The following is a 13,748-nucleotide window of genomic DNA, read 5'->3' as shown; positions in this document are numbered from 1 at the left end:
GCATCTTCAATGCGGGGCAGCAACCGCATCCCCGAGGGCAGCTCACTTTGGGGAGGGAACCGGCCCAGTGTGGAAGGAGAACTACAGGTGCCGCGGGAACGAGTCCCGATTGTGGGATTGTCCGGTTTCATCCTGGGATCAGTTTAGCTGCTCACATAGAAATGACGCCAGTGTCATCTGCTCGGGTGAGTCCTCTCAGTCTATTGAACTGCAATACACCAACTGTAGTTGTTTCCTTTGAGACTAAACGAGTCTGAATTGTGTTTCTCGGTCGATTTGTCTCAAATAAATTAGAAATGAACGACAGTGTTTCAATGCAGCACATGTTGAATAAATTAATGTCTTGTGTTACGGTGTTTATCTCTGTTCGGGTGAAACCAGAGCATTATCCAGAATCCGACACCAAGAGCTGATGGCAAAATCCTTCAATCAGCAAAACGGGGGCCACTGCTAAAGAATCAAATGCTGCAATTGTATTGAAACTGCTATAAATGTTAGCAGTTAAAATACGAATCAACATTATAAAATTATGAAGGGGTTCCATCTGGTACACATAGAGAAGATGTTTCCCCTTGTTTAGAAGTCCAAAACTAGGGGTCACCGAAGTAAGATTGTCACTAATAAGGCCAATACAGAATTCAGGAGAAACCTCTTTACTCTGAGAGTAGTGAGATTGTGGAAACCTCCAGCCCATGAAAGAGTTGTGGCGAATAGCATAGATGCATTTAAGAGGAAGCGAGCTAAGTGCAGGAGAGAGACTGGAATCGAAGGATGTATTGATAGGGCTAGATGAAATGGCGTGTGAGGAGACACCTCTGGAGCATAAACAGCGGCGTAGACCTGCTGTTACGAATGGGATGTTTCTGTGCTGGAAATAATATATAATACTGTGTAACACTATGCAGTGAAACTGTTATAAATCCAACCAGGTTAAAATATCAATCAACACACAATTCTCCACAGAGATCAGTTGTATTTTCATTGAAAACTCTAAGGCCTAGAAATTCATTTGGGCGCGCCAGCCGTTAGTGCCTTAGGAGGAGTAGATCTCGAGCGCTAGGCGCTTAGCGCCCGGGCGCAGCGCGATCTGCGCCTCGCCCCAACTTCAGTACACATTTAGCGCCGGCGCAGTCTTAGCGCGCCCAGCTGCGCGCGCAGATCATGACGTCATTTCATCGTGCAACGCCCTTTGTGCGCCCCGAACCGGAACTTCACTCATGCCGGCCCATTGTGTGCCGGGCGGCCCTAACGACTGTGAAGTGGAACGGTACACAGCCGAAGCAGGCCGTGGGGAGCGCAAATTAAAGGGCCTTCCTGTACTAGAAATGGTATGGCTGTCTGGAGGGGGGAGGAGGAGGAGGAGGAGGAGGAGGAGGAGGTGGTGGTGGTGGTGGTGGTGGTGGTGGTAGTGGTGCCGGGAACACATAACAAACTGATGGAGAGAAACCCTCCCCAAAACCACAAATACACCAGTGTCGGCCTTTCAAAAAAACAAATCCACCCTCCCCCTTTAAGAGCTCACCGGAGCCAGAGGCCTAGAAATTCGGTGGGGTTAGCGCCCAATTAGAGGCGTTAGAGGGTCTTGCGCCGGAATTATAGCTGGTAACGAAATTGCGTTGGGCCCTACCATCGGCGTTAGCCGGTAGCGCTGCGCCGGCACTGATGACGTCATCGGTGTGCGCAGCGTCCCGGTTGCCGTGGTAACCCGGCCCCAAGCCCAAATTCAGTTGCGGCCGCCTCGCCCGTGGCAGCCGCAACCAACGATTGTTGAAAGGGATGTTACACACCTTTGCGCCGGCGCATAAAGGTGGAGCGGCGGCCGGCCGCTTTCCCGGCGGCCGCATGCCCGCACCTCCCTCCCCGGACTCCTCCACCACCCCCCCGTGGCACTGATGTGTGTGGCCCACGAGCCCGGCTGTTCTCCGAGGTGCCGGGCTCATTTGTCGGGCGAATCGACCGGCCAGCGGTCGGCTGCAGGCAGCTCCTCCTTAACAGAAGGAGGAGGCATGCAGTACCCCAGCCTGCCGCACCGCCTCGGGTGCCGCAGCGGGGGATTAGCGCCTGAAAACTGCACTGAACGCCCATAGTGAGGCGCAAAAACCCTCCATTAGCGCCCGCCGCCGTCTGGGCCCGGGGCAACCGAATTTTCGTCGGGCGCAGCGGCATTAACGCCGGCGCAAAATTTCGGCCGCTAAAGCCCTGGCGGACCCACAACCGAATTTCTAGGCCAGAGTGTCTGCCGTCAATCAGCAGCTCGCCGCACCTGCCCTGCGCCCAACTTCCGGTTTAGCGCCCCGGCCGCCGGCTTAGCGCCTAAAGAGAGGCATGCAGCGCCAGTTTTAGCACTCGAGCAAACTCTTAGGGCGAAGCTAATGAATATCGGAGAAGTGGCCTCGATTTGGCGGCGGGCGCAAACTTTAGCGGCCGCCCGACTTTACCGCCCCAAAAGTGGCTACAATGAATTTCTAGGCCTAAGAGTTAATGGCCTAGAAATTCGGTTGTGGGTCCACCAGGGCTTTAGCGGCCGAAATTTTGCACCGGCGTTAATGCTGCTGCGCCCGACGAAAATTCGGTTGCCCCGGGCCCAGACGGCGGCGGGCGCTAATGGAGGGTTTTTGCGCCTCACTATGGGCGTTCAGTGCAGTTTCAGGGCGCTAATCCCCCGCTGCGGCACCCGAGGCGGTGCGGCAGGCTGGGGTACTGCAGGCCTCCTCCTTCTGTTAAGGAGGAGCTGCCTGCAGCCGACCGCTGGCCGGTCGATTCGCCCGACAAATGAGCCCGGCACCTCGGAGAAGAGCCGGGCTCCGGGCCACACACACCAGTGCCGCGGGGGGGTGGTGGAGGAGTCCGGGGAGGGCGGTGTGGGCAGGCGGCCGCCGGGAAAGCGGCCGGCCGCCGCTCCACCTTTATGCGCCGGCGCAAAGGTGTGTAACATCCCTTTCAATAATCGTTGGTTGCGGCTGCCACGGGCGAGGCGGCTGCAACTGAATTTGGGCTTGGGGCCGGGTTACCACGGCAACCGGGACGCTGCGCACACCGATGACGTCATCGGTGCCGGCGCAGCGCTACCGGCTAACGCCGATGGTAGGGCCCAACGCAATTTCGTTACCAGCTATAATTCCGGCGCAAGACCCTCTAACGCCTCTAATTGGGCGCTAACCCCACCGAATTTCTAGGCCAATGTGTTGCTTGATAAATAGCGAGAGATGAGTTTTAATATCCCTTGCAGTGAGTCCAATATAATGATTACAGATTGAAATATATCATGATGTGCATCACGGATTACTTCACGCACTTTACAGTTCTACCGGCGTCCTGGATAAAAATAATCTGGTCCGCGATCTCAGTGCTGTTTTCATCGCAAATTCGCTCAATAGCCGGTCTGAGCCCCCTCCACCTCCACCCAGTCCAGTTTACTTTTGCCCCTTTTCCAGAAAATAGCCAGCGGAAACTGCGGGGCATCTCTCGAAAATCTATTCAGTGACAAAAGGTAATGGCTTTGAAGGTCTGCCTAAAGGCCTTGTGGTTAATTATTACAGAAATGTAATCATTAAAATTAACAATAACTGTGTGAGTGCGAATTCGTAAATTAAGCGATATGTTTGCTTCAGTTTAAGCGTTGTTCTCAATGTGAGTTTTATTTGCAGATGAAGGTTGGACGCCGAGACTGACTAATGGGGGAAGCCGCTGTGACGGGCGAGTGGAGATTTACTACAAAGGCAGCTGGGGGAGAGTGCGGGACAACCTCTGGGACCTAAATGATGCCAACGTGGTCTGCGGACAGCTTGGATGCGGCTCTGCGATAGCCGCTTATAACTCTTCAAAGTACGGAGAGAGTGAAGGGCCCATGTGGGTCAATCATGTCCAGTGTGAAGGAAACGAGTCTCAGCTCCGGAACTGCAGCTCATTCACGTTGAATCCATTTCTCAATGACAGCATCGGCGTAGGGGTCCTGTGTTCAGGTGAACAAATGGTTCAATTTTATAGAACCATAAAGGGAAATTTCTAATCTGCTGAGAACAGTGGTAAAAAAGGTCACTTGTTCCTCATTGTCTCTCCAACCAGTCATTTAACTGCGGAGTCGAATGCAGCGAGGACACGGCCAGAACTGAACAACAACGAGAACTTGCATTTAAATCGCGCGCGTCTTTAACAAAGACAAGCGTCGCAAGGCGTTTCACAGGAGCGTAATCAGACAGAAACTGACACTGAGCCAAACAAGGAGATATTAGAACGAATGATTAAAAGCTTGGTCAGAGGGTTAGATTTCAAGAGGGCGTCTTATAGGATGAGAGGCGGAGATTTTTAGGGAGAGATTCCCGTTCATGGGGCGTAGACGGCTGAAGGTACGGCCGCTAACTGTAGGCGGAGGAAGTGGGTGATTCACAAGAGGCCAGCTTGGGAAAAAAGCAGAGGTCTCGAAATTATTAGGGCTGGAGTCGGTTCTAGTGATAGGGCGGGGCGACACCATGACGGTATTTGAACATGAGGATGTTAATTTAAAACTGGAGGCATTGGCGGACGGCAAAGCAATGTAGATCAGTGAGCACAGAGCTGCTTGTGAGTGGGACTTGGTGCGGGTGAGGCAGCAGATTTTTGGGTGAGCTGAACTTTATGGAGGGTGCAGGACGGGAGGACGGCCAGGAAGAATTGAAATATTCGGTTCTAGAGGTAACAAAGGCATGCATGAGCTTTTCAGCGACAGATTGGCTGAGGCAGGGACGGAGGTGAGCGATGTAACAAAGGTGGAAGTAGGATTTGAGACGGAAAGCATACGGGATTAAAATCTCAGCTCGACGTTCAAATGCGCAACGAGGTTGCAAATCAGTTCCATTGTGCTGCATATAAGTGTAGACAGATGTGCTGGAGCTGTACTGGTGTAAGTTTCATTAAGCTGTGTATAAATGTCGACAGATGTTTTGGCATGTACTGGTGTAAGTGCCATTATACAGCATGTGAATGTAGACACACATTCCGAGGCTGAAATAGTGTAATTATAGGAAGTTGTACTAGTGTAAGTTTCATTATGCAGTATGTTAGTATAGGCGGACGTTCTGGGGTTTTACTGATGTAAGTGCACTTACATACTGCATATTGGAACTTACATTAGTACAGCCCCAGAACATCTGTCTGCATTTAAATGATGTATACTGGAAGACGGATGTCTGGGGTTGTTATTCTGTAATTTGCATGCTGCAGTGTGCAGCCGAAATAAGGAATAGTGTTGTAGACTGCAAAGTAGTACGACGGGGGCGGGGGGTGGTGTTGCGCGGGATCTGGTGAAATTAAAATGAGCCTGCAGTTAAAGGAAATAGGAGATAAGGGTAAATGTCCGACAAAGTGAACAATTTGGCTAACATAAACGGGCAGGGAGCAGATAGAATTATGGAACATGAGTATAAAATGACTTTAAAAAGCGTGAGTGGAACGATTAATAAAAACAAATTCAATTGACTGTACAACAATGTGCACAGCGTTCGAAACAAAATGGAGGAACTGGAGGCAATAAATCGTGCGAGCCACATTTAGTAGGAGTATCTGAAACATTGCTGTGCTGTACATTCTATGTAATATGTAAGTGCAGACATAATATTCTGTTGTTTAGTTTAACTTACCTGTCACAGTCGCATTAAAAAGACAGATTTTTTTTCAGCTGGAGAAGATACACTGGGTTGGATTGAGTGATGCGATTAATGTATATTGGAAGTATAATCCTCCTCTATTGACCAACAGAACACGTGCAGTTAAGGCTGTCCGACGGTGGAAGCCCATGTGCTGGGCGAGTGGAGGTTTATTACAATGGGATCTGGGGCTCAGTTTGTGATGATTCCTGGGACCTGGCCGACGCTGACGTGGTTTGCAAACAGCTGGGTTGCGGAAATGCATTGAACATGGAACTTCCTGCTTCTTGTGGACCAGGCTCAGGCCCAGTTTGGTTGGATGAACTGAACTGTTCGGGTAACGAATCGTTTATCTGGGACTGTCCCTCAGCAGGGTGGGGTAACCACGACTGTGCTCATAAAGAAGATGTGAGGATGATGTGCTCAGGTAAGGTGGTTTCAATCTGTTCATGTTCTGCAGTGTTGGAGGCGAGGTTTCACACGTGAGATAATACACAGAATAACATACAATTAGAGTAGAGAAACATTCCATTCGGCCCAACTGGTGTATGTGGTGTTTATGTTGCACATCAACATCCTCCCACCCGAATTCAACTACCCCTATCTGAATATCCTTCTATTTCTTTCTCCCTCGTGAACTTATCTAGCTTCACCTTAAAGTGACCTTTCCTTTTCGCCTCAACTATTCTATGTGGTCCAAGTTTCACATTCTCACCACGGTCTGGGTAAAGGAAATTCTCCCTATTGGATTTATTTATGACTATTTATGACCCTTAGCTTTGGTGTCCGCCTGTTATCATGATTAGTGAATTTGAATCACTAGATCCGTTTGCTCCTCCATCCCATTTAGCCTCTTATTTCCAAAGAGTATTTGGCCTCCATATTTCTCCTACCAAAATGCACCACCTCATTCTTACCTGTATTAAAATTAATTTGCCAATTACGCGCAAATTCTGCCCGTTTATTAATGTCTTCCTCTATTTTGTCGCAGTCGTCCTCCGTATTAACTAGACCCCCCCCCCCGCCATTTGCTGTCACCCGTAAATTGTGAAAATGCGCTTACGATTCCCAAGTCCAAATCGTTTATATAAATTATGAGTAGCAGTGGCCCCAGCACCGATCATTGTGAAACACCAATTCTCGCCTTCCGCCAGTCTGATTAACTACCTTTAACAACCATTCTCTGTTTTCAGTTTAGTAGCCAGCTTGCTAGCCATTCTGCTACTTGTCCACTGACTCCACATTCTCTGACATGAATTATGATTCTACTACGGTGTACCTTATCGAAGGCCTTTTGAAATTCGACACATATTACACCTACTGCATTACCCTTGTCTACTCTTTCTGTAACTTCTTCAAATAATTCAATAATGTTGGTTAAGCATGACATTCCCTTTAGAAATCCGTGTTGACAATTATTTCTCATATGCTCAGATTGAAAAAAAATTACATTTCTTAAATTATTACCGACAACCAGTGAACACAACCGGTGTAACATGTGGTTGTGTTTTATGAACCCACAACGAGATGTCAATAGAACCAACTCGATATTTCTTGTTTCATTGACAGAGTACAAAGATATGCGGCTGGTGAATGGAAAGCATCGCTGTGAGGGAAGAGTGGAAGTGTTCTACAATGGAACCTGGGGAACAGTGTGCTCGGAAAATCTGGGTCCAAATGATGCAGACGTTATCTGTAAACAGTTACAGTGCGGCCCTCTCACATCTATTCTGTATGACACTCGGTTATTCGGAGCGGGATCCGGACCCATTTGGCTTGATGAGATGGACTGTAATTCACACGAGTCGGCGCTTTGGCAGTGTCAGTCAGAACCGTGGGGTGAACACAACTGTCATCACAGGGAGGATGCCGGTGTTGTTTGTTCAGGTAACAAAAGGAACCTTTCAATGGGCGGGTGTCATTTCAAACATTGATCTCCAATACAGGTAGCATGCTTCTCTTCTCAACAGAAGACAAAATGCCGGAGACGGCCGACAGTTCAATGGTCTGCGATCGAGAATCTGGTTCTGAACATGGACATTCACCAGGTGCTTCCTCCTCTTCATTATACCAACTATCTGACTTGTATTCCAGGCTTGCACTAAATAAATAACAATAAATGATTCTCTTTGATAGACTCGGCACAACCATTGCGCCTGGTTGGAGGTAACACCAACTGCTCCGGGAGAGTGGAGATATTGTCCAATAACAGCTGGGGCACGGTGTGTGATGACTCCTGGGATATGGCCGATGCCAATGTTGTCTGCAGACAGCTGGGTTGCGGCCCCGCTCTATTGGCCGCAGGAGGGGCCGCATTTGCCCAGGGTGCCGGTCTTATCTGGCTGGATGAGGTGAAGTGCACCGGAAGTGAATCCTTTCTGTCCGACTGTCGTTCCTCACCGCCAGGTCAACATGACTGTGATCACAAGGAAGATGCCGGTGTGATTTGTTCCGGTAAGGGTCGCAGGGGGTGTTCCTCGTTCTGTTAAATTGAATGATTTCCTAATTTAAGAACAACGTTTATCATTTTAATGCAAAAACCTGTGTTTGAAGTTTAAGAAATGTTTGTACAATATATTCCGCAGGACTCAATTTGCCTCCTAGTGCTTCTCCGTCCACATCTGCAGGTACTTACCATTAAAAGTACTATTATTAGCATTAGTTTTAGTGTTCGCATTAGTGGTATTGGTATTATCGACATTTTCCTGGTTTTGTCACTCTATAAAAATGTGAGCGGTTTCAAATTGACTGGAGCATTTTTAAAAATACAAAGCGGACTGTGTTAAATCTTTCTGTAATCTTGTGATTAAGGTCAGGGGGTTAAAACCACCTCCATCCCTGTTGCCGTCTGCATAACCCTCGGAGTCCTTCTAATCTGTGAGCTGATCGCACTGATGGCGGTAATACAGAGAAAGTCAACAAGAGGTGAGACTCAAATCTTACCGCTGAACTAACACTTGATCTCAGATATAATTTTATCCTGGCGAGTCTCCAGCTCATTGAACTTTTCCACAGAGATAAAGCCTATTTCGTTTTTGGCGATTTGTTCCATTCTATGTGCTGTACAGAGACACTGACACACACACGAAAACACGGAAATACACATAAACAAAACGCAATCACGCAATCTGCCTTTGACACCTGAGTATCAGCATCTCTATGAGTTTGATTCATTCGCAGATGATTTACTGTTAAACGCGCGTGGAGTGAATAAAATTGTTAATCTCCTCGCCCTTCCCCCAACAGGTGCTGTCACTGGCGGCAGGGAGTCACCTGCTGGTTTGTACCAAGTAATTTACGAAGAAATTGAGAATATTCCACCCGGTGAGGATTTCGCTCAGATCCAGTGTTCAGGTCTTTATTTTTCGTTAGAAATTCGGGTCTCCACGGGTGAGTACGCATGGGGTACTCACCCGTAGGCCCAATGGAAGTGCCGGTTTCCTGCATGCACTGCGCATGCGCGGGAAACCGGCACTTCCGTTCCTCTGAAAGAAGGGGTTCAGAGGTCGAACGCGTGTGCAGGAGGGGCTGCGCGTGCGCATCGAACTTCGGTCTTTTTTACAGGTTTTCCCAAAGTAAGTCTGCAGAATTTAGAAATGTAAAAAGCAGGAGTAAGACCTGCTTTTTACAAGGTAAGTGGTGAATTAATTAAAATTAAAACATTTTTTCCACAGGTTTATTATTTTTAAATATTTAAAGCAAGGTAAGTTTATTTTTAGCCCCGTTAGAAAATAAAATTATTTTTTTCAAAAATTTAAATTATTGTTTAAAATAGTTATTTCATGTAATTTATAATTTATTTTAAGAATGTGATTTTTTAAAACATTTATTTGAAGATTTAGTGCTATTTTGGGGCCGTAGTATTTATAAGTCTTGACAGCACTTCCTGTCAGACTTATGAATGGAGCATTCCCTGCTCCGTTTGCTGCCCATGGCCCACATGATCCCAGGGGAAGAATCGAACTTACTGTGCCCCTGGGATACGCAAGCACTGCGCGCCGGCAGTTAGAGCAGGCCCAGGATCGGAATTCCACGGGGGCCCACAGCTCAACGGCTGGCGCACAAGATAAGTGCAGGTTGGGGGCTTGCACCCCGGGAAGACCCCGACCCGAATTTCTGGGCCCAAATCTTCACTGGATAAATGTCGCTCCCCTTTAAATACCCCTTTTCATGCTCAATGCACTGAATGGACACGATCCGCTCACTGTCACCATGTGAAGGAGTTCTATCTCAGTGAGAGTGTATCTGTGTCCATGTGTACAGTGAGGCCATCAATGGGTTTCGGAAGATTCCCACAGGTCGGTATTGTTCAAAGAATGGGGTTTCCGAATGATTGTAATTAGCGAGCAGAGTCTCTGTTTCCATTTCCCCTCCGGTTCCACACAAACTCCCTCAGAGACCCGAGCACGTCAATAATAAACCCATCGGCTGATCGTATTCTTTTATTTTATATTCACTCAAACATCACCTGAAGCCACAAACCGAATGTAACCATCTTCTTTCCTTCACTAGCAAAATGCTATCCCCTATCGTTTATATTATTTTCTGTGTTTCCTGACCTTGGAGTCTCTGTCACTAATATTTCATTTTATTCACTTTAAACTGTCCCAGATTTACTCGCTGCTTTCATGAGGCGACAGCCGCATTGTCCCAGATTATTTTTCTCTAGGTGACTGGATTCCTGCATCTGGAACATGTTCCTATCGGGAAATCCTTACCTGCGATAGATTGTTTCTATCCGACTTATTCTAACATGTTGTATTATGAGATTTAACATTATTCTCCAAGTTGTGTTTTGCGATATTAGGACAACGACGCTTATCGAATCGATCAAACCTCTGTCTTGCAATCAAATCAAAATCAAATCAAATCAAATCAACTTTTATTGTCATTGTTAGTGCACAAGTGCAGTACAACGAAATGTAGGCTTGCAGCTCCCGAGAGTGTACAATTTGGATTAGGACACTTAAACATTCAACATACATTTATACATTTGGCTTGCAAGGATTTAGCCGTTAAGATAAGATAAGATAAGAGGGTGGGGCTGGGGAGGAGTTGGGGGCGCTGCGTGGTCTGGATTCGGCATTGACCGCCGGCGGATTTAGAGTCTCCCAATTGAAAGTGACGAGTGGAGGTATTCTAGATGAGGACACCCCGCTCACTCTCTTTGTGCTAAGCGACAAGGCTATACATTATTTTCTCTACTCTGATACCTGAGATATTACCTGTGCATTATTGTGTCTACTCGCTGGGATGGTAAGCATGTACGGTCCATCCCTATTTGCCCTGATAAGGTGGTGGTGGGCCTTCCTCTTGAACCACTGCAGTCCTTGTGGTAAATGATCTTCCACAATGATGTCAGGTATCAAATTCCAGGATATTGTCACAGGGACGATGAAGGTATTATGCTGTCTGCTCCCATGTTCAAATCAATCTGTCCAATAACTATCTGTTTTTGTGGTTGACAGTTTTTGGTTCAATTGATTCCCTCAATCAGATTGAATATTACACCAGTGACATTTGGGGTGACACTGATCCGGGATCAGGCAATGCTGAAGGGAACTCCTCCAGTAATCAGCGTGAGTACATTTTCTATTCATACAATCTCTTTTTTGGCCGTCACACCTACCAACAATTTAAAACCAACAACCAAAGTTATCAGATCTTACTCGCCGAAAACTGGCACTGCCAAGCACCCGTAGTACTGGACTGTGGTTTTAGTTACAACATATTGTAGATATGTTTAGGATTTGAAACAAAATCATATCGATGGAAAAATACATTCAGTTCAATGTGTTTCCTCACACAGCTATATGAGCTGTGAAATGTGATTGTGTGTGCAGATTGGGTGGGTGATTCAATGGGTTATGTGTGACTTTAACTCGGAGACAAACTGTCTCGTCAAGTCATGGTCGAATTATTTCCCGCTCTCTAACCCCACTTCACCCGAAGAACACGATTGGTCCACTCTCCCGACCTGCAAGGCCTGGGTTGATTGACATATAATGATATCATTCTGAGTACTCAGTGCTAGCATTCGGTTTCACTGAGAATCATTCCTCCCAGGTCCCGTTCCGGGCGATTATGATGATGTTGAGACTGGAGCCATTGACACTCAGGGCGGTCACTTGCTGCTGGACGGTGGTCCTGATGATCTCCTCACACTCACAAGTGCCGGCGGTGGTCTGTCCACTCTCGGTGAGTTGAACCTCTGACATTCTCGCAGTCACTGTGTAGGAATGGACTGGCGCTATTTCAAACCCCCTTTCAATCGGCGGTGACACGGAGCGGTGGTTGATTTAAGTTCATGTTAAAATTAAAGGAAATGACGTGTGTTAGAAAAGAGATGTACTAGAAAAGAGAACCTGATCCTGTTCAGTGTGTATTACCTCCCTTATTAATACTCGCACCAGGAAGTAGTCCAGTGCGCAAACTGATCCCCCTGCATCTCCGGTATTAGATGCACTCGTCTGTTGTCACCCAGCGGTAAAACACAGCACGTGGGTGGGGTTGGAGAACAATTCTCTTCCCCTCACTGATCTGCGAAGTCCAGCCCCTTCACCAAATTAACATGTATAAAAACCGACACTGATGCGGATTTTAATGCTATCATTAATCCATAATCTGTCTCTCCCACAGTGTACAGCTCTCAGACCCGCACGGATCCCGGTTTAACGGTTCCTTCCACTCCTGGTAACAATGACGGTACTCACTGTGACACGTTCAGAACCCCGGACATTCCGCCACCGATGGGCAGTGAGGGTGTGGCTCAAATTTTTACATCAAACCGGTAAGAACAATGTATGATTATCTGTACCATTGTTTGTGCCGCAGTGCTGGGAGAGTGTCCAACCCCGGGTGGTTTCTACTGTCTGGTAATGTGGAGTGTGTTCAACGGTTAGTGATACTGAAAGTATCAGAGAGAACATGCTCTGTATTAACTCTTGAAATCAAATATCCCTTTATCCTGGCTTAATTTAATCATATTCTGTGATAATGGGGAGTGTATTTACTAAAGTAAGGGATGCTGCAGCTATCAAATAGGATATGCCGTTGATTCCTTATTTAAATAAAAGAATATTTGAAGTGAAATATCAGAGGGAATATTCTGAGCAGTGAAAACATGCATTTGATTGTGTCGTGTGCTGGTGGCAATTGTTTTAATACTCTCTCTCAAGGCGTTTGCTTTTCCTTTCAGGTAAAAATCAACATAAAATCAAAGATGTGATGTCCCGAGGCGTGTCACAGACCAGCGGGAAATATTCTATGTTAAACCTGGGAGAAGATCCATTAACTTTTCCAACAGTGTGAACATACGGAATGTGCTTTTCTTCACGAGAGAAACATCACTTTGTTTTAATCGAACGGCATGTTACTTTGTGTTGAAATAGCTAGATTTTGCTTTTCTCTGTATTTTGCCTGAAAGTGTCTGTGTTCTATTTAAGTAACAATTGTAAAACAGAAAGAATGAATTTCTATCATTGCTATGTCTATATTAACACTGTAATACACTCATCTGCATGAGTGAACCAACTCTGTAACAGAGGTGAAGAACATGTGTTTATTAATGAAAGGGTTAATAGGAACTTCATTTTGTAACTGCTTCACGTTTTCATATCCCATTAAAGAACGTTTCGAACATGAAGGGGTTCAATTGTCTGTTTTATATCTGCATTTATTGTAACTGCTCCCTCCACCGCAATATACTCGATGTACAGAGACTGCTGAAGCCTCATTATGTAAGTGGAGATGTACAATGTAAATAGCTTTTAAACATAACAAATGCATTTATTAAATATTTAGTTAGAATGTGTGCCTTTGTCGAGGTTTACCTCTTTATTATACTCCATTTTCTGCACTACACCTATCCTTGGGAATTCCGGAATATGGCGGGAGACCAGGAGAATCTGATCAAAGTATAATGTGTTATTCCATTTAATTCTAAAAATTAAATATTTCAGTTGGTCAACAGCAGAGAGCAATGTTTACTCACAGCAGAACGACTGCGCCGTGCAGTTGCCTCCAGCGGGTGGCAATCTTTATTCTATCAGTATAAATACTGCATGGCTAGTATCCACCAGCACAGGGTAATCATTACCGTAAATAACAACAGAAAATGCTCGGAAC

At 46.4% G+C, this 13,748-nt stretch overlaps 1 protein-coding gene across 1 annotated transcript; it reads left to right on the top strand.

The window, feature by feature from the left end:
* Positions 1-5,800: 5,800 nt before the first annotated feature.
* LOC147097993 (antigen WC1.1-like) lies at positions 5,801-13,410 on the top strand. Its single transcript, XM_085971188.1, has 11 exons — positions 5,801-6,048; positions 7,191-7,508; positions 7,592-7,669; positions 7,758-8,075; positions 8,207-8,248; positions 8,433-8,546; positions 8,868-8,945; positions 11,090-11,200; positions 11,688-11,819; positions 12,261-12,411; positions 12,820-13,410. Exons 1-11 carry the CDS (start codon positions 5,892-5,894, stop codon positions 12,821-12,823), a joined length of 1,503 nt encoding a protein of 500 aa, XP_085827314.1. The 5' UTR covers positions 5,801-5,891; the 3' UTR covers positions 12,824-13,410.
* The last annotated feature ends 338 nt before the right edge of the window (positions 13,411-13,748 follow it).

This window comes from Somniosus microcephalus, chromosome 30 (genome assembly GCF_052327205.1).
Source record: "Somniosus microcephalus isolate GS21.2 chromosome 30, FLI_Smic_1.0, whole genome shotgun sequence".
NCBI classification, from domain to species: Eukaryota; Metazoa; Chordata; class Chondrichthyes; order Squaliformes; family Somniosidae; genus Somniosus; species Somniosus microcephalus.
This window is presented reverse-complemented; position numbering and strand designations above follow the sequence as displayed.